The sequence below is a fragment of the Crinia signifera genome, chromosome 1 (assembly GCF_055691185.1).
Source record: "Crinia signifera chromosome 1, ASM5569118v1, whole genome shotgun sequence".
Lineage (NCBI taxonomy): Eukaryota > Metazoa > Chordata > Amphibia > Anura > Myobatrachidae > Crinia > Crinia signifera.
The window spans coordinates 339,207,354-339,226,065 of record NC_139217.1 but is presented as its reverse complement, the minus strand read 5'-3'; the positions used below and the strand labels follow the sequence as shown (position 1 = coordinate 339,226,065).

Genomic DNA, 18,712 nt, shown 5'->3' with positions numbered 1-18,712 from the left:
ACCAGGCCCCTGAGGACTAAGAGGCCCACTGCTGCCCCTTTCATCCACTGCCTCCTCCTGTCACCCACTGCCGTGTTGCATATTGTGAACTTGGGTAGGGGGCCCAAATTATATTTTTGCATTTGGGCTTACCATCCACTTAAGTTCCACCACTGATAGAATGTGGTTATTGTAAAAAGATTTTCCCAGTTACAGTATGTTCAACGTTGTAGTTAGTAAGTAAGTTTAATTTATATAGCGCACTTTCTCCGACAGGACTCAAGGCGCTTTACAGACATTAAAAACCAATGCACATAATACAGAGGATGTAGGTAGTACAGTAACAGACAGTTCACAGACAAAAGAAACCCTTGAGCACACAGTAAGCATAGGTTGGTGCAGCATTTTGGATATTAACTTCCATGGGTTGTGTACTCCACCCTGACAAGGTACCAGGTGCGGCAGCCATTTTAGGCACTCTGCGTAGGATTACCCTGGATGGAATAGATTACCCCTAAAAGAAATGACCCAAAATGGATGATTTCAATGTATACTCAGGTCCATGTATTTTTTATCCCATCCACAAGTGCACCAGATGAGGCAGCCATGGTGGGTGCACTAAGAAGGTTACACTGTAGGAGGCGAGCCATACAAGGACCCAATGCATATAATGGAAAGCAAATACTTGTGTAGTAGTATAATAAACCCTGCACAGAAACATCCACGTGACCCAAATCCTGCCCATAGAGGTACCATCTGAGGCAACCAGCTTGGTGCACTGCATAGGTCAGCGCTGGCAGGGTGTGCAATCTGTGGAAATACACATTACAGGAATAGCACATGGTGAGGTAGATGTATGCTGCAGGAGGGGGGGGGGGGAGAGAAAAGACATGAACACACATTTGCAGGGGACTGACACCTTTACAAGGGACTGTGTTGCTACAGTGTATAGGCTGGCCCTGGTGCTTCACCTTTACAGGGGACTGTGTTGCTATATAGGCTGGCCCTGGTGCTTCCCCTCAGAGGGGTAGTCCTGGTGTTCTCAGCCGTATTGGTGGTGGGCCTGGTCCAGGTGTTCTCATGGCAAAGGTGAGTTCAGGCCACCTGATGTTCCTGAGTTTTGTGGTTTTAATGCAGTCCTTCAGAAGTAATGTTGGTGTGTTGTTTACCTTTTGGTTTCCTTTAGTTTAACGCCATGTGCTTTGCAGGTGAGGCAAATGTATTGTAGGGAAGATTTGATGAGTGTTAATCTTGTGATCACTCTTCACGAATGATAAGTGTGCTCCAGCCAATCAGATCCTGTAATTTTTCAAACAGGGCAGTTAGGAGCCTATTGGCTCTATCTTCATTTGTTACATTTAACAAGTGGTTACAAGAATATCTCTCATTCTTAAATCTACCACTTCATCTATTACAGAACCCTGATATATAATATACCATGTCAGTTTGTAAATGCTCCTGTTCGTACCTACAAGCTACATGCTGCTGTTCTTAATTTTGGGCCTAATTCAGACTCGATTGCTGGGTTTGCGAATTCACAGCCCGAGTGATTATCGAATCATGGATTGTAGTGCATATGCGCAAATCCTCCCTGCAGTAAAAGCCGGCGTCAAATTTCAATGCTGGCCAAACGCAGGGAGACTGACAGGCTGCCATTTCCAGGAATTTACAAGGGAAAATGCAGACGGGACCAGCTGTTTTCTGGGAGGACCTCTGACATCAGCACCGGCCGCGATTAGCCTATTTCTTTGCAGCCGCCAAGTAAGTCCCGGCTACTCAACCAGTGCACACAGGAGAATATCCCATGGTGAGAGATTGCAAATGGATGTGCAGAAACTCACAAGGCTGCGATGCCATTCACAGCCTTTCACTTGGGTGGGATTTCACTCTGGCGGGGCAGTGGCTTAATGATTGATGTGTTTCAAAGATTAGCAGCCCAGCGATCAGGTCTGAATTATCACTATTATTACTGTATCTGGATATGGTTGCCAGTCTGTGTTTTTTTTTTTTTATCTGGACAACTCATTACTATTATTGACTTTGGACCTGCTAATGGCAGCATAGTGTCCCTTTAGGAACATGTAATACGTCCAAGTTGTAGGGCCCTTGCGTAAGTTGTCTTGTTAGTGATCCTTGGTTAGTACAATTTATTTTGATGGGATTTAACCAAATCAATGTTCTAAATCAGGTGATAGTCTACAAAAGTTAGAACCACAATCAAGCACATCAGCATGGACGTATCCTCATGGAGGTGGATCTGTTCTTCTAATTTCCTAACACATTTCATTGAGATCTCACCAACCATTCTGTCTCTTTTATACCAGGCGTGTTGGTGACCTTATGGATCATTGACAGACTAGGACGGAAGAAGACAATGGCAATTTGTTTCTTTGTTTTTTCCTTATGTGCTCTTCTTCTATTCCTTTGTGTTGGGAGGTATGTAAAGGTGTCACCTATAAAAATATATCCATGAATAAGGTTTGATTTCCCTATAATAATATGCTAATGTGAGCTCAGCCATGAGGTTTGTTTATCCGGAAAGCGGTTGAAAGGTCTACAGCAGGCATGTCCAACGTTGGCCCTCCAGATGTTTTGAAACTACACATCCCAGCATGCTTTGCAATAGTTTTAGCATTCTCTAATAGCAAAACTGTGGCAAAGCATGCTGGGATGTGTAGTTTCAAAACATCTGGAGGGCCAACGTTGGACATGCCTGGTCTACAGTATCTAGGAAGACAGTCAAGAGTTTGACAAAAGAGGTCAATGTTCAGTAGCTCGACATAGACAAAAGATGAGCATGCACAAGGTCGACATTGACAAATTGTCGACATGCAATAAGTTGACATTGACAAAGGGTCAACATGACAAAGGTCGGCACAGGAAAAGGTGGACATATGTTTTTCACACAAAAAAATGTCAATTTTTTGGGGACTTTTTCATACTTTACCATATATATGGACTTCAATTGGGAATAGCCAAGCAAAGCGCCAACAGAGAGTACGTGTTACACTAATTGAGGGAACATGCCAATAAGTGTCGACATTGACACAAAAACCGTGAAACTCATGTTGACCTTTTCATGTGTCAACCTTTTCCATTTCATCATATTGCATGTCAACCTTTTGTCTGCGTTGACCTATTGCATATGGACCTATTGATGTTCTATCTAGACACTGTAGACCAGGCATGTCCAACCTGCGGGCCTCCAGATGTTGTGAAACTACACATCCCAGCATGCCTTGCCATAGTATTGCTATTAGGGAATGCTAAAACTATTGCAAGGAATGCTGGGATGTGTAGTTTCACAACAGTGGGAGGGCCGCAGGTTGGACAAGCCTGCTGTAGACCTTTCAATCCACACCTGTTTATCCCATGTTCCATAGATCCATATAATAATGATCACTCCAAACGACCAGTTATCACTTAGCAATGATGTTTAGACCATCTGTCATATTGGCTTATCCTTGTTTGTCTAAGCTAGAACAGAATATTGGCAGAGCATGTAAGTTCATATGCTAATTAGAGATGTGCGGGTTTGGATTCACTCACTTCTTAATGCCAAATTATCCAAAACACGTGACAGCCAGATAGCCAATACAATGTCATTTTGAGATCGGCGTAAATCCAAATCAGCACATCTCTAATGATACTGGGGTTTATTCTAGTTCATTCTTTCTGACAAAATCCTTCTTAGATGGACAAAACCATGTGCACTGCAGGGGGGCAGATGTAACATGTGCAGAGAGAATTAGATTTGGGTGAGTTATTTTGTTTCTGTGCAGGGAAAATACTGACTGCATGATTTTACACTGCAATATAGATCTCACTTTGAAGAAAAACCCCACCCAAATCTAATTCTCTCTGCACAAGTTACATCTGCCTCACCCGCAGTGCACATGGTTTTGTCCATCTAAGAAGGATTTTGTCAGAAAGAATGGACTAGAATAACCCCCACAGTCCCTTTCAGCATTTACCTGCTATCTACACAGATGCTTACAGTCCGGTCCAGCCTTTGAATCACTACTGCCTGCTTCTGTCAATTATTGCTAGCAATTTGTGGCTACTGAGCTGTTTTATATTTACAATAGCTTGTGTGCTGCAGGTTCCCTTCCAGTGGGTAAAGTAGTATGCTCTCATCTTAGCTGTAGTCGTATATCTTACCTACAGTAACTGGCTAATCTTCAGTGAACTGCTGTTGCTTAGGAGGATATCCGCTTTATTTAGGAAGCACATGAAAGGGAAACATTTACTATAACCTCTATAAAGTTGCCCATAGCAACTATTTGTAATTCTGCTGATTTTAGAACATTCTGAATCTATATCAATAGATTGATTGCTATTGGCGACGCATCCACTCTTTTTTTAAGTTTTTAAATATTCCCCCAGTGCACACTGTCATAAAATTCCTTAGAATCATCTGTCGGTACTAACTGTCCTCTGCTTTTCTTTCAACTTTGTCCCTAGGAATGTCCTCACTGTTTTACTCTTCATTGCAAGAGCCTTCATTTCAGGTGGATTCCAAGCTGCCTATGTATATACTCCAGAGGTAAAAGCCTGGTTTAGTTACAATTTATATATATATATAGGAGGTCATTCAGATTGATTCGGGGACCGATGTTTTTGTACTGCGTATGCGCATAATGTAACTGGATGTAACTCCTTGGATATAACTCTACACTTAAAAATGGCACTTATCAATGGCAGTTCAAATTCACAAGCTCAATAAATTCACTTGCTTCCTGCTGTTTTATACTGCTGATACTAATCAGCTACCGACTTGAGCAGATAACCACTCCCACCTGCAGCAATATACTGGGAAAAAAATAAAAAACATTAACAATTTAAACACACAAAGCAAACAATCCCCTCAGATTAATTACACAGTTCACCTTTTAAACACACCACTCCTTCTTGGATATAACTCTACACTTATCAATGGCAGTTCAAATTCACAAGCTCTTCATGACACATCCCCTTTGCATGCTTGCGAGTGGAAACAGCTGCATCATAAGGAAAAGTATGAATCATTCGGTCGACCCAAGAAAGGTCGACACTCCTTAGGTTGACCGGCGGAAGGTCGATAATGCAGAAGGTCGACACATATTTTTTTAGGTGTTTAGATCTAGACGCCTAGTTCAGGACACTTTCGAAGTGTACAGCAGTCCCTCGCAGCACTCGCCATGCTTCGGGCACATTGCTCGCTACGCTTGGCACACTATTCTATTCTCCCTCCATGCCCTAGTGGATAGTAGGGCATGAACTACCGCCTGTTCTGGAACCACAGTAGGGAAAAACATTTTAAAAAGTGTCGACCTTCTGCATTGTCAACCTTACGCCGGTCAACCTAAGGACCCTGTCGACATTCCGGTGTTAACCTAAGGAGAGTCAACCTTTCTTGTGTTGGCCTAACTACAACATCCCATAAGGACTCAGTAAGCTTTAGCTGCGAGTTTCGCAGCTTACTGAATCAGTCAGAACCACCCCCATAGACTGGCACTCCACTTTGCCAGGGTGCCCTACTGGAGCCTGCAACCCAACCCATGGCCCTTATGCCCGATGATAGATAAACTCCAAAATCGCAAAGGATAGAGGTGGCAATGAGAGTCTTCTTAATAAACATTATTTCTCTGTTTCAGTAGACATGGCCCCTTTCATCAGGAGCTAGCATACAGATGCAAAAACAGTTTGAAAAGCCTCTGCACTGATTAAACTGTCTTTGTGCATCTGTATGCAATCTCCTGATGAAAGTGGGCCGTGTCAGCTGAAACGCAGAGAACTAATGTTTGTTATTAAGAAGCTTGACACCTGTATCCAATAGATTTTGGAATTTCTACCTTGCTTTGGAGGAAGGCAATGAAGCAATGTAATTTTGCATCAATTACTGAGTGACAAATCTCCTTTGTCTGCTATAGCCCATCCCTGCTACCATATGAAAATATATAATCAGCTTGAAATAAATATATTAAAATATTTTTCTCTCCAATATGCTGGATGTTTATGTAATCTATGTATTTGCTACTTGTATGGTGTCTTAAAGTGGGTTTCTGTTCTTTTGCTAATAGGTTTATCCAACAGCTACAAGAGCTCTAGGACTAGGGACGTGCAGTGGGATGGCACGTGTAGGGGCTCTTATTACACCCTTTATTGCACAGGTAACATTTCAGAGAAATTCCTGTATGCTAGAAGTATTTCATTTCTTAAGGCTGCCATACATCTACAGATCGATTGTCAGATTGGGCTAGTTGGAACAAAAACCTGGTAATGGATGAGAGTAAATGACAGTTGACCATTTGCTTTGAAATGCTGGAAAACTGCCAAAAACTGTCACACATCTATTACCAGGTTTTTGTTCCAACCAGCCCATCTGTAGATGTATGGCAGCCTTTACATTTCACTTTTATTACTGCTGTTGTTATTACTGGTCAGAAAGTGTGAGAGATCCATCAAAGCTACTAAAGAGGACAAGTGGAGAAGTTGCCACCAGTAACCAATAAGATTCCAGCTATAAGTTTATAGAATGTCCAAAAAGAAATAATTGCTAGCATCTAATTGGTTGCTACGAGCACGTTCTCCACTTGTCCTCTTTAGAGGGTTTGATACCTCTCCCCAAAATGCATATGGCAGAACACACAGGTGTAGAACCATTTACAAGCCAGTAAACTGCCTACATGAGTACAACCCTTCCCAGTGCTGTTCTGACTCTCTGAGTAGATTCGGTCAGGAAGCGTTAGTCTGCATTCCTGCATTTGTGTGCGCTCATTTTCTGACAGCGAATTAAACTGCAGTCGTATTGCAAAATATGTGACCACAATGCAAGGTGGTGATGAGCAAGCATTGCAGGTGCGGCGACCTTTGCGGGGGAGATGAGCAAGTGTGTATGGGGCACCTGAGTTGTCCGGACTGTTTGGGGGGGGGGGGGGGGGGGTGCGCCATCACACGCACACCTTTTTCTCCTGTGCTAGGCGACTCGCTGCTACCGAATGCCTGTAGTACTGTAGTTGTAATTTTGTGAGAATTCGCTAACTTACAACTGATGCTGAATGAGGGCCAATTTGCAGTTAAAAAATCTGCAACATAAACTCTGCATAGAGGCATAAGTTCAGCCAGATGTCCAAGCTTACTGTGTCTCGACAAGATGTGTCTCAACAAGAACCTTGTACAGCAGTAAACTAGGAACCTCACCATGCTGAATAAGAAATAAGTAATATATGGCAATAGCTTGGAGCCCCACAAACTATTTGACGTACTAGATGGTAAGACTAGGGTGGGGCAATGGCAGAGTACGCTCTGGCCCATAACTGGGTATTTTTCCACCTTCGTTTTGTACCGAGTGGTTAACGGGGGTACAAGAGCACCAAAACTTCCTGTCTGTGGCACTGGGCCTTATTCAGCCCTGATCGCAGGGCCAGCGAATTCGCATCCCTGGCAATTGTTGAATAACTGCACATGGTCCACAGTGCACCTGCTGATCATGCAAACAAAGGCAGCAATAGCTAGCCATCACTGGCCATCGGTAAGTTGAAGGGCAGCCGCCGGCCGTTTGGGGGTGCATTCCAGCGTTTTCCGGGAGTGCCCTGGAAAATGCAGGCCTTGCCAAGCTGTTGGGAGGGCGGGCTGCTAACGTCAGCAATGGTCTCCTTCTACCCATGGCCATCACAGCGCCTAGAAAGTCTAGTCTTACTGGGCACTGTGAACAGGGGGAAAACTGTTGATGGTTAGTGATTCTAAATGGTTTTTCTACGTGTGCACGCAGTGGCGGGGGGGGGGGGGGGGGACTCTGGCAGGGCGGCGTTTGCCTGATCGCTGAGCTGCAAAGATACACAGCCCAGCGATCATGTCTGAATCAGGCTTACTGTCTCAGTCAATAAATATCTTCTGTATATTAATTATCTATAGTAATTATGTTTCACTTTGATTAATTAAATAAATGTTATTGAACGGTTTAACAGCCTTAGTCTTGATTTGTCAAAACAATCATACAAAATGTATCTCACATACTAGTAATCCCGCTCCAAGCAAAAGCTTCAAAATCTAGTCTGCTATCTTCTGTGTTTGTGCTTGTGTGAGAAAGAGATGTAGTTTCACTCTCTGCCATCAGCTGGCAGTGTTTCGGAGACTCACGGACACTAGACATATATATAGATGATATGTAACCACATATATAAAAGTAATCGTTATAGCATAAATATGGTCGATGTTCACAGAGTTTGGTGATTTCTTTGCTAGATAGCAGTTGGGCTGGAGACTCAAATTTACTAAAATGGGAGTTCTATTTCATATGGGATGTTGCTATGGGTAACCAATCAGATACTATGTGAAATAGGACTCCCAGCTTAGTAAATGTCCACATAGGTATCAGAAATGTAACTGGGCATTTGGGAGAGCAAACTGGGAGGCAGCTATTCAGATGCATGAAAATGGGTGTGTTATGGAAGGGTCACCTTAGTGGTAGAGAAGTCAGATGCATAAATCATTCACATTAGGGGTCATACTTTGACAAAGAATCTGCACCAATGGTGGAGCTGATGCAAGTTGCAATGGTGTTGTCTAATGAGGTTATTCAGACCGGATCACAGCTCTCATTTTTTCAAGTCGGTTATTGAACAACTGTGCATGCGTACAGATAGCAGAGTGCCTGCACATGGCTCTTTGCAAGTTGATTGTCAGGAAGCCGGCAGTTTCTGTCACACAGCCATTTTCTGGGTGTGTCAGGGAAAACACAGGTCCTCCCACCTGTGTGAGGAAGGCTGTGTGACGTCAGCTCTGGGTTCCATCAGCCTGTTTCTATTGCACAGGAAGAGTAGCTTCTGGGTTATTCACAGGCGGGGAAAATCATTAGTTGGTGAGTGAGTTGCTAATGAATTTGCATTCACCTAGGAAGCCACAGAAGCAGACATTTGGGGTTATTCAGAGCTAATTGTTGTTGTGAAGAATCACACAGCGATCTATTATCGAATAACTGCGCATGTGTACGGATCACTACGCATTTATATCGGAAGTTGGACGCTGTATGATTGACAGGAAGCCGGCATTTGTGGGTGGTAACTGGCCATTTTTGTGGCGTGTCAGGATAAATGCAGACATACCCAGGCGTTTTCAAGGAGTGTGTGACGTCAGCTCTGTCCCTGATCAGCCTGTTTCTGTCTTGTGGAAGGGTCTGGGTTACACACAGAATGCACACACTGGAAAATGTATTTGATGAAGAGAAAGTTGCACATGGATTTGCAGCTGTACAACAAGCGGTGACATATCTGATTGCAGGGCTCGGTTAAATACCAGAGTAGCGATCAGGTCTGAATAACCCCCATTTTGTACATGCATTTTCTATTTTTATATTAAAACATGCATTTGTATACCGATTTATTTTTATTTGAAAATACAGAATTTATAAGAAAAACACAGACAATTGCTTTATAGGTTAAGCAAGTATAAATCTGGACCTTGTCATCAATAGCTCAGATTATGCACAGTTTTACCAAGCAGTAGTGACTCTGAGATGTGACCCAGTTCTGATATTATAAATGATTACTAACTATCCATAAATCTTCCTTTCATATCCCCAGGTGATGCTTGAGTCGTCTATATATCTCACAGTGTTGGTATACAGTGGTTGTTGTTTACTAGCAGCTCTGGCGTCTTGCTTCCTCCCCATTGAAACCAAAGGCCGTGGCCTGCAGGAATCCAGCCACAGAGAATGGGGCCAGGAGATGGTGGGAAGAGTAGCACACACGTCTGGAGTGACTCCTTCAAACTCTGACTCCCAAGAGTGACATCGCCCGCACATTACCCGATGCACAGACACACATGGATCGCCTTTCAGTCTCATCTACCATCACATGAATTGAAGATTGGACAACATTGGCAGATGTTCTACATTAAAGATCTACAGTACAGTATTATATGTCTGTTTAGATCCTTGCAATAGGGTTGAGAAACGTGCTACATTGATGCCACAGGGAAATACATGTACTATATACCATGTAGATTTAAATTGGGGGAAAAAAAGTTGTATTTTTAGCACTAACAAAAGATGTCAAAGCAGGACGAGGATTTCTGTGGAGAAAGGACTTTGGGTGTGTCATTGCCTCTAGATACTGAAGAGTTCTGCACATTAGGTAAATGTATGAAGCTTGGAGAAGTGGAATCTATCCTGATAATGCACCAGCCAATCAGCTCCAATATGTAAATTGACCATAAGAAGCTGATTGGCTGGTGCATTATCACCTTGCACATAATGGGGTAGATTTATTAAACATCGATCAGGGGAATATGCGCTATCCCTGTGCGTTATTGCAGGGGATAGCGCTTCCCCTGATCTATGACACCCGCGATGTGGGTGTTTGAGGTGCAGCGGTGTGGGGCAGTTGGTATAGCGCAGGGACGTTATATTACTGTCTGATCCTGCCTCCTACCTTATTTACTAAGCTGATTTGTGGCCGCGCGCTACTTGTCTTTTCTCCTCCTCTTTTCGCCATTAATTTCTGGCGCTGCGGGTCTCTCTTTTATAACTCCTCCTACTGCTTGGTCTCCGGCGTCTTCAAATTCAAACTGAGCATGCGCCGGGTACACAGCATCCTCGGCGAACATTACCCGGCGCATGCGCAGTTTGAATTTGAAGACGCCGGAGACCAGCAAGCGGAAAACTGCACATGCGCCGGGTACACAACGTGAGACCAAGGTATCCGGCGCATGCGCAGAAGACGCTGCCGGACGCCTAGAGCATTCGTTATGGGAGGAAGCGTATCCCCGGCAGGAGGGGATAACGCACTCCCATAACGTGCACCCAAAGATTAATAGATTCGGGCGAAATTCAGGCTCACTTCACCACAATAAAGTGGTGAAGCGAACCTGCGCCCAAAAGGAACGTTAGGGCACAATTGATAAATCTACCCCAATGTTGTTTATGGGGATACATACCACTTTTCCAAGCTTCATACAGTTACCTCTGCCTAACCAAGCTGTGAGTCATGTAACTCTGCTAAAGGCTGAGTGTTGCCTAATGTAGCTCTGAATAAATTGATTTAGAGACCAAAAAGATCTGTGCAGTGCAACCAACAAAGACGTACTGTGACCCCTCTGGTTGGTATTTATAGGCTATAAAAGATCATTATAAACTTGGCAGCATTTAAGGCCCACGTAGCTAGTCTACACCAGTCTGTCTTTTTAAATATCATCTGCAAAACAGTAATCCTGCTAGCCCTATGTTAAATGTATGATTTCTATTTCAGTAAACAGTTGTAAATGACATGAGAGTATTTGTTTTGTTCTGTTAGAATTCATTTGTACCATCTTGTTCCAGGCTTAGGCCATCTGGCATCAGGTCATTGTCTACTGCACTTAGATTTTGATACAGTCTGCACTTGCTGCCAATTTCTAAAATCCTGCTTGAGATGTACTTAGGAGTTCACTGAATGTACTGATTGGGAACCCCAGTATGAATAACAATATGTTCCTGTTCTGATGCACCTGATCTTATAAACAATTAGTGATGATTGTTTTTTCCGTGGATCATTGAATTAGCTGACAATCCAAGTATTCTCCACTGTCTAGGTGAAATGGAGGGCATTTTTGGCCATTTTTGAGTTATTTTTCACCCATGCATTTTCGTCTCCACACAAAAAAATGGCATAGCCAAAAAATGACGGGCGAAAACGGGACAAATGAGTCCGTTTTTTTTGCCTATAAATTGGTACTAATTGTATACCTCGTTACTGAATCTATAGATTATCATGCCTCTGCAGTACTGAGATGCACAGGTTAAGGGAGTAATGCTGTGTACACACGGTGAGATTCCCTTGCTATTTGATTTAAGATTCGAGTGCTATGCAATCTTTGCTATCTCTGTACTTTTAACATACAATTCATGCAATCAGCATTAGATTTGCACTATATGGTCATTGCTGCGCTGTCTATCTGGGTTTCGATTTGTGCTGTCACGGGAGCGCGCATCGGGATCGAAAGGTAAAAAACCTGTGAGATCTGCTTGCGATCTGCTTACGATCAGCATACGATCTGCATGCGATTTTGACTATATAGTCAAAATCGAATGTCTAATCTCACCATGTGTACACAGCATAAGACTAATTACATAGGTTTATAAAGAACAACGGACACCATTCCATACCATTCCCGGGTCAGCTTCAGGATAGCTGAGAATAGGGTATGAATCACTGCTTGCCTCTGCTTGCCACTGTATGTATGATGTCAGCAGTTGCAACAGAAATGTGAATGTTTGTGTGTTTGAATGTACAGACTTTTGATGAATGCATTTCAATGTTTAAACGTCTCGGCGTAAGAAGCTTGTTGTATGATCTCCTCTTTTGTCCACAATGCCTTGTTGAATATGAACTTACTGTAAGTTGAATATTTTATGTTGAATAAATTTTTTACATTAACTAGTTGTGTGTTTGTAGTGCTGTTACATATCAGAAATAGCTTATACGTTTAGCTTATACTTATAAAGAAATAGCTTATACTTATACATTTTTTACATAAACTAGTTTTGTTTATAGTGCTGTTACATATCAGAAATAGCCTATACTAGATCAGACATTCCCAACCTTGTTCCTCAGGGCACACTAACAGTCAGACTTCAGCACATCATAATAACTGACGTTGTCTAACCTGTTGCCCATTGTGCCTATGTAGTGCCCAGTGTTAACGGTGTCCATAATCTTGGTGACATTCATGGTTCTCCTTTGCAGCTCCTGAGCCAAATAAGATGGCAGGGGGATTAAATTGGTGGAGAATTTTTAGTGACTTACTGTTAATTGCCAAAAATCAGGGCAAGATTCTGGCAACTCTGGTCTCCAAACTGGGCGATGTAATAGCTGGTAGCTGCTTAGCTACCCATCTGCTGGCGATGTGCAACATGTTCTGAAGCCACACACTCGGCCATGTTAACAAGGTGATACGTAAATAAAAAAAGCTTTAGGACCAGACTATTCATTCTCTCCACCTAAATGGCAGAACAAGTGCTGGGGTGTTTATATTTAATACAAACCTTTTCCTTGACTGTCAGGGTTCTGTGTTTTAGTAATATTTTCACAGGTGCAAGACAGGGCTAAATAAATTAAAAATAATAATAATTAGTTTGTTATTTTTTTTTACAACCAATTACAAATTCTCCCACCCAAGGGGTGTGCAGAATAGCCCTAGGATAGGGGATGTATTTTTTGTGTGCCCCAGGAATTCCTTCCCTGTGCTGACCAGCTCATGCCTATGCAGTGTGTCCCCTAGGGGACCCTGAGCACTTTGCACACCATCCCCAAATATTTAATTCCAAGCCTAGTCCAAAGGACTAGTGGAAATTATTTTGTTATATGAGCTTTCTTTACATTGCCAGACAAGATTGCTTCATTAGCCCCTATCATGTTGGTAAGAGGGACTTTTTCTGAACTCATCACCGGGTTCCGCACACAAAGTTACAAACAGAGACAATGCAGACATTTACCTTTACAATACAAATATTCTTTATTTAGTGTTGGTGTGCAGACTGTGATTTTTGCTGTTTAGATGGATCTGCACATACAGAGATACTGTGGTACCAGATGCTACTGTAAGTCCATATATCAGGAATACCGTGATATCATTTATTGCAGCAAGGCCTGAATTTACAGGACTAATGTCAGACCAATTTTTTTGTTATTTTCTAATAACCCACAAAAAGTATTTGTCCTACCCAGTAGTTACACACTTCATCTAATATATCTGGCTAAAAATGTGATTCTGATGAAGTTCCCCATGAACTGTGGTCGGTAAATGACCCCAAATGTGGTAAAAATTAAATTCCTGGGAGTAATGGACGGTCGCTCAATGGAATTAATTTCACTGTCCGCAGAAGTAGCACTGAAACAGTGTGACAGTCGAGCAGAAGATGTGGGCTGCCTGGCTGTTTTCAGAGTGAGAGCGGGTCCACAGCAGCTCAGCATTAAAACAGTGCTCAAAACAGTTTCAATGCTGCGCTGCTGCAGACCCACTCTGAAGACAGCCGGGCAGCCCACCACTCTCTGTCAGACTGCTACCCTCTTGGCAACAAGCATAAAACCTCCTTGGCATTGAGAAAGAACCCCCTAAAAATGAGCATGTAGGTAAGCGGCACCTATGATTATATGTAATGGGCATCTCAGTGTGTGGTATATCTGTAATAGGCATCACAGTGTGTGGCATATGTATAATGGGCATCACGTTGTGTGGCATATGTATAATGGGCATCACGGTGTGTGGCATATGTATAATAGCCATTACGGTGTGTGGCATATGTATAATGGGCATCACGGTGTGTGTCATATGTATAATGGGCATCACAGTTTGTGGCATATGTATAATGGCGGTACATCACGGTGTGTGGTACAAATCGGCGTATCTAAATATATTTTTGGTTAAAAGGTAAAAAGTTCCCCGACCCCTCTAGAATGTATGCTTATTGCTCATTATCACAAGTGATTTTTTTATATGAAAAATGTTCACCTTAATCCATTGAGTATCAGCAACTCTGTGAGAGATGTTCAAAATATCTGCTAAAAAATGGCAGCATCTCTCACATAGATTCAAATAAAAAAATGTGTAAAAAAATGTCCTATACAGGTTGAGTATCCCTTATCAGATATGCCAAAACTGAAATATTCCGAAAACCATAGGTTTTCTTTTGTCGTGTCCCCCCCCCCCCCCCTGCACCATTTATCATACTCACCTCGTCCCCCAGGTGGCCATGGGATTCGTCTTTAGCGGCATCCCTGGTCCCAAAAATGCATTGCGTGCGTGCAATGGATCCTTGGGACCAGGAATGCCATTGAAGACGAATCCGATGGTCGCCGTGGACGCCAGGGGACACTGTAGACATTGGGGGACCAGGTGAGTATGTAAAAGAAAAATATTCCAAAATCCGGAATAATCCCTTATCCAAAATGCTCATGGTCCCAGGCATTTCGGATAAGGGATACTGGTACTTGTGTAGTTTGATGGCGCCGTGCGTCTGAGCCCCCTTGTGGGGCTTGCTTCACTCGCCCACGCTGCGGGCTCGGTGGTTTGCTACGCTATCTAAAATCAACTCCATGCCAACATGGATAGTGGGGGTATGAACTATCCATGTTGGCATGGAGTTAAGGTAGTTTATTTTCGATAGTTTGATACAAGTACCGGGATACTCAACCTATATAAAGGTAAACATTACAGGTCATTCTGATTAATAAAAATGTCTGCTTGACATTTTTCACATCTATGTTAACCAATACACTTGGCATTCAAAAGGTTAAGTTACAATCTAATAGAGATTTAGCTTAGCTTCCATGCTATGTCTTCGGAAGCCTATTATACTCATTTCTGACATGATCGAGTTGATTTCTTCCTGCTTCAAGAACTAGCTATAATAATTGCAATACAAGTACCATCTGAATAACAGCCCTGGTGATCACAGGGAAGGCTTAGGACTTCTGTGTTTCTTTTCTTCCACAATTTGCCCAAAAATCTTGGCTGCCTCCATAGCACACCCCCAATGGATGGTGAGACCATATCCTCCATGGCCATAGTTATGTATAAGCTGAAGGAGAGAATAAGGATAGGCATTACTTTTGACCAACTTTTATGCACACAGGACCTGATTCAGGGATGTATGTAATGGCGATGTAGTGGAGAGATTATTTGCCATTGCGCATGCGCCAAGCCTGCACTGCACAGGTACAGTGATTAAGCTGCAAGTTTGCATGCACAGAGGATTAATTTGCAAAGTGAGTGACAGGTAGTCACCGTTTGATGGATGTGACAAGAAGTGGCCCGAAAAACGCAGCTGTGCCAGGACTTTATTTCTGGGTGAATTTGCAGTCACTGCTAAATCACACACAGCTGGAGAGCCGCCCTCTCAGAGGCAGCATAGACATAGTCAACCAATGTGTGTCTGATGTTTCCGCTTTTGTATGTAAGCGTGATTTGCTGGCAGTAGGTGTCTCTGTGGACAAGATGGGGTCTGAGGCTTCAGGTTAAACTTTTGTAAAAAAGACAGAATAGAATTCCTCAATATGCACACTGAGCCAGCCTGTAGAAGGTACACTAAAGTGATGATCCCGCACCACATATAATAAAGTGTATGAATACACAGAAGCGTGTTCCCTCCACTGGCGCTCATAGAGGAGTAGTACCATACATCCCTTGCAGGGGATGGGCGTCTTCTCCGCGTCTTTAGTAGGTAAGGGTCAGATGAGGTAAATCCACAAATTTGTATAACTATAAGTTGGCTCAGGAATGGTCATAGAATCCACATAAGATTTCTGAAGAAAACGAGCAGCTTAAAACTAAATCAGTGACAAAACCCAAACATAAATATCAGGCTCAACTCAAATCAATTAGGCAATAATAAAGATTATTAGAATGCTTAAATTTTTACATTATGTGGCTCCCAGAATAGTGCTCCTTGCACTCTTCAAAAAGTCTCTCTGAGGAAGCCTCTGAAGCTCACAGCAGGCGGGGAAACGTGTAAGAGCTCCAAACATCCATCTCTTTTATGCATGCTAAGATTGACGTCTTGTACCTGCAGAAATCTGCCCATCAGCACTGGTGTTTCACTCCGGATAAAGTTGCCTACTAAAGACATTCAGTGTCAGCAACTGGGAGGCACAAGGGAGCATCTGCTCCATTGCAAGGTATTATCATGACTTCTGTCTGGCCAGACATGAACCTTAAATGAATCCACAGCAAGGTAATCCTATGGTATACTGCTAGTGACTGTGTGCACAAACTGGCATTAATCTACTAACAAGTTACATAAGGATAATCCTGTCACCTCTGACTGTATGGAACTGCCTTGAAATATCTCTGGTACTAACAATTAACCAACACACTAACCCATGTTATCTAACTGTAGGTTATTCAGCTTGCATTAATTGCTTTTATAAACGCTACTAAAATACCTGCTATAAGGGGTCTACACCCAAAAATTCAGTTACTATAGGTGACATTTAGGGGGACATTTACCAAAATGGATTCGTAGAAAAAAGGTGTATTCGTAGAGAGAAATACACCTTTTTTTTACGAATTTGTATTTTCGGGATTTACAATCCCAAAAATACAACAATTCGTAGTCCTAAAGATGGGACATTCGTATTTGTAGTTACAAATACGAATGCCCTACACCATCGATAGGATACGACAGAAATCACCATTCAAAAGAATGGTGGTTTCTGATTTACTAAGCAGCCGTACTGATAATACGGCTGCTTAGTGGTGTAAAACACCCACGCAAATACGACAGGAAAATAGAACACCATTTTCCTGTTCTATTTGCGTTTTAGCCTGCACGGATCAGTCAGATCCGTGCAGGCTGCAGTGTAAAAAAATAGAAAAAAAATTAAATATTAAAAAAAAAAACGGCGTGGGGTCCCCCCCACAGCTGTAACCAGCACCAGGCTGAGGGAGCCGGGGCCGGTAATTAAAAATCAGGGAACCCGACAAATAGGGGTTCCCCGATTTTTAACAACCAGCCCCAGGCTCCAGGTCCGGGGCAGGTTCCCAAAATACGGGGGACAAAATGACTAGGGGTCCCCCGTATTTTAAGAACCAGCCCCAGGCAAAACCAGCCAGCAGGGTAATGTCACAGCCGGGGGACACTTATAATATAAGGTCCCGCGGCCAAAACATTAACCCTACCGACCAGTCAGCCTGGCCAGGGGCCCTGGGGGAGTGGGGACCCCCCCAATGAAGGGGTCCCCCCCCTCCAGGACTTACCTGACCAGGCTGAAGCCTGGTGCTGTCCTCGATGCCCCTGGGCGGTGGGCATCGAGCTGATAAATGGTGTAAAAAAATAGATAAAACTATTGTTTTTTACTGTGGCACTACAAGTGCCAGCAAGCCTCCCCAGCAAGCTGGGACTTGGAGAACCACAAGTCCCAGCCTGCTGGGCATTAAAGGGCCCGCTGGCACTTGTAGTTCCACAGTTAAAAAAATAGTGCACAAAACACACTGACACACATTTAAAATAAAACTTGAATACATCCATTACACACATACTAATACTTACCTATCTTCTTCCCGTAGGTAGCCCTGGTCCTGATATCCTCCGGTCCTGTGTCGGCGTTCCTCTTCATGTCGACGTCCTTCTTGAAGTCGACGTCCCTGTCGGCGATGGCGTCCGGTGTCCGGGTCCGACGAAATCCATGGAGGAAGCTGTGGAAGGAAACCATACTCACCTGTCCCAGCGCGACGTAGTCCAGGTAAGGGTCTTTGCAAAAAAACAAACCGAACACCCCGAATCCAGCCGGACAGAGAGCCGCACGGTGTTTGTTTACATCGTGCGGCTCCGCCTCCCGAATGCCGCTATTGGCCGCCTTGCGGCCTAGCGGCCAATCAGGAGCCGCTAGGCCGCAAGGCGGCCAATAGCGGCATTCGGGAGGCGGAGCCGCACGATGTAAACAAACACCGTGCGGCTCTCTGTCCGGCTGGATTCGGGGTGTTCGGTTTGTTTTTTTGCAAAGACCCTTACCTGGACTACGTCGCGCTGGGACAGGTGAGTATGGTTTCCTTCCACAGCTTCCTCCATGGATTTCGTCGGACCCGGACACCGGACGCCATCGCCGACAGGGACGTTGACTTCAATGCATGGTCCTGTGTTTAAAAATGTGTTAAAGTGTTTTTTTTTGTAAACGGCGTGGGGTCCCCCCTCCTGAGCATAACCATAACTCATTGAGCCAGACCTGGTTCCAAAAATACGGGGTACAAAAAGCATAGGGGTCCCCCGTATTTCTGA

General features: G+C 43.5%; 2 protein-coding genes across 6 annotated transcripts in view; one reads left to right on the top strand and one right to left on the bottom strand.

Moving 5' to 3' along the window:
• Positions 1-12,374, top strand: part of SVOP (SV2 related protein) — a 51,739-nt gene extending 39,365 nt beyond the window's left edge. The window contains exons 13-16 of the mRNA XM_083145907.1: positions 2,304-2,415; positions 4,444-4,525; positions 6,042-6,131; positions 9,543-12,374. Coding sequence (XP_083002033.1) covers positions 2,304-2,415; positions 4,444-4,525; positions 6,042-6,131; positions 9,543-9,749 — 491 coding nt within the window. The 3' untranslated portion in view covers positions 9,750-12,374. The remainder of the gene's footprint in view (positions 1-2,303; positions 2,416-4,443; positions 4,526-6,041; positions 6,132-9,542) is intronic.
• Positions 12,375-13,427: 1,053 nt separating this feature from the next.
• Positions 13,428-18,712, bottom strand: part of DAO (D-amino acid oxidase) — a 51,214-nt gene continuing 45,929 nt past the window's right edge. For all 5 annotated transcript variants that reach the window (XM_083145930.1, XM_083145958.1, XM_083145939.1 and 2 more), the window contains exon 11: positions 13,428-15,517. In XM_083145930.1, the coding sequence (XP_083002056.1) occupies positions 15,389-15,517 (129 nt within the window). In that variant the 3' untranslated portion in view covers positions 13,428-15,388. The remainder of the gene's footprint in view (positions 15,518-18,712) is intronic.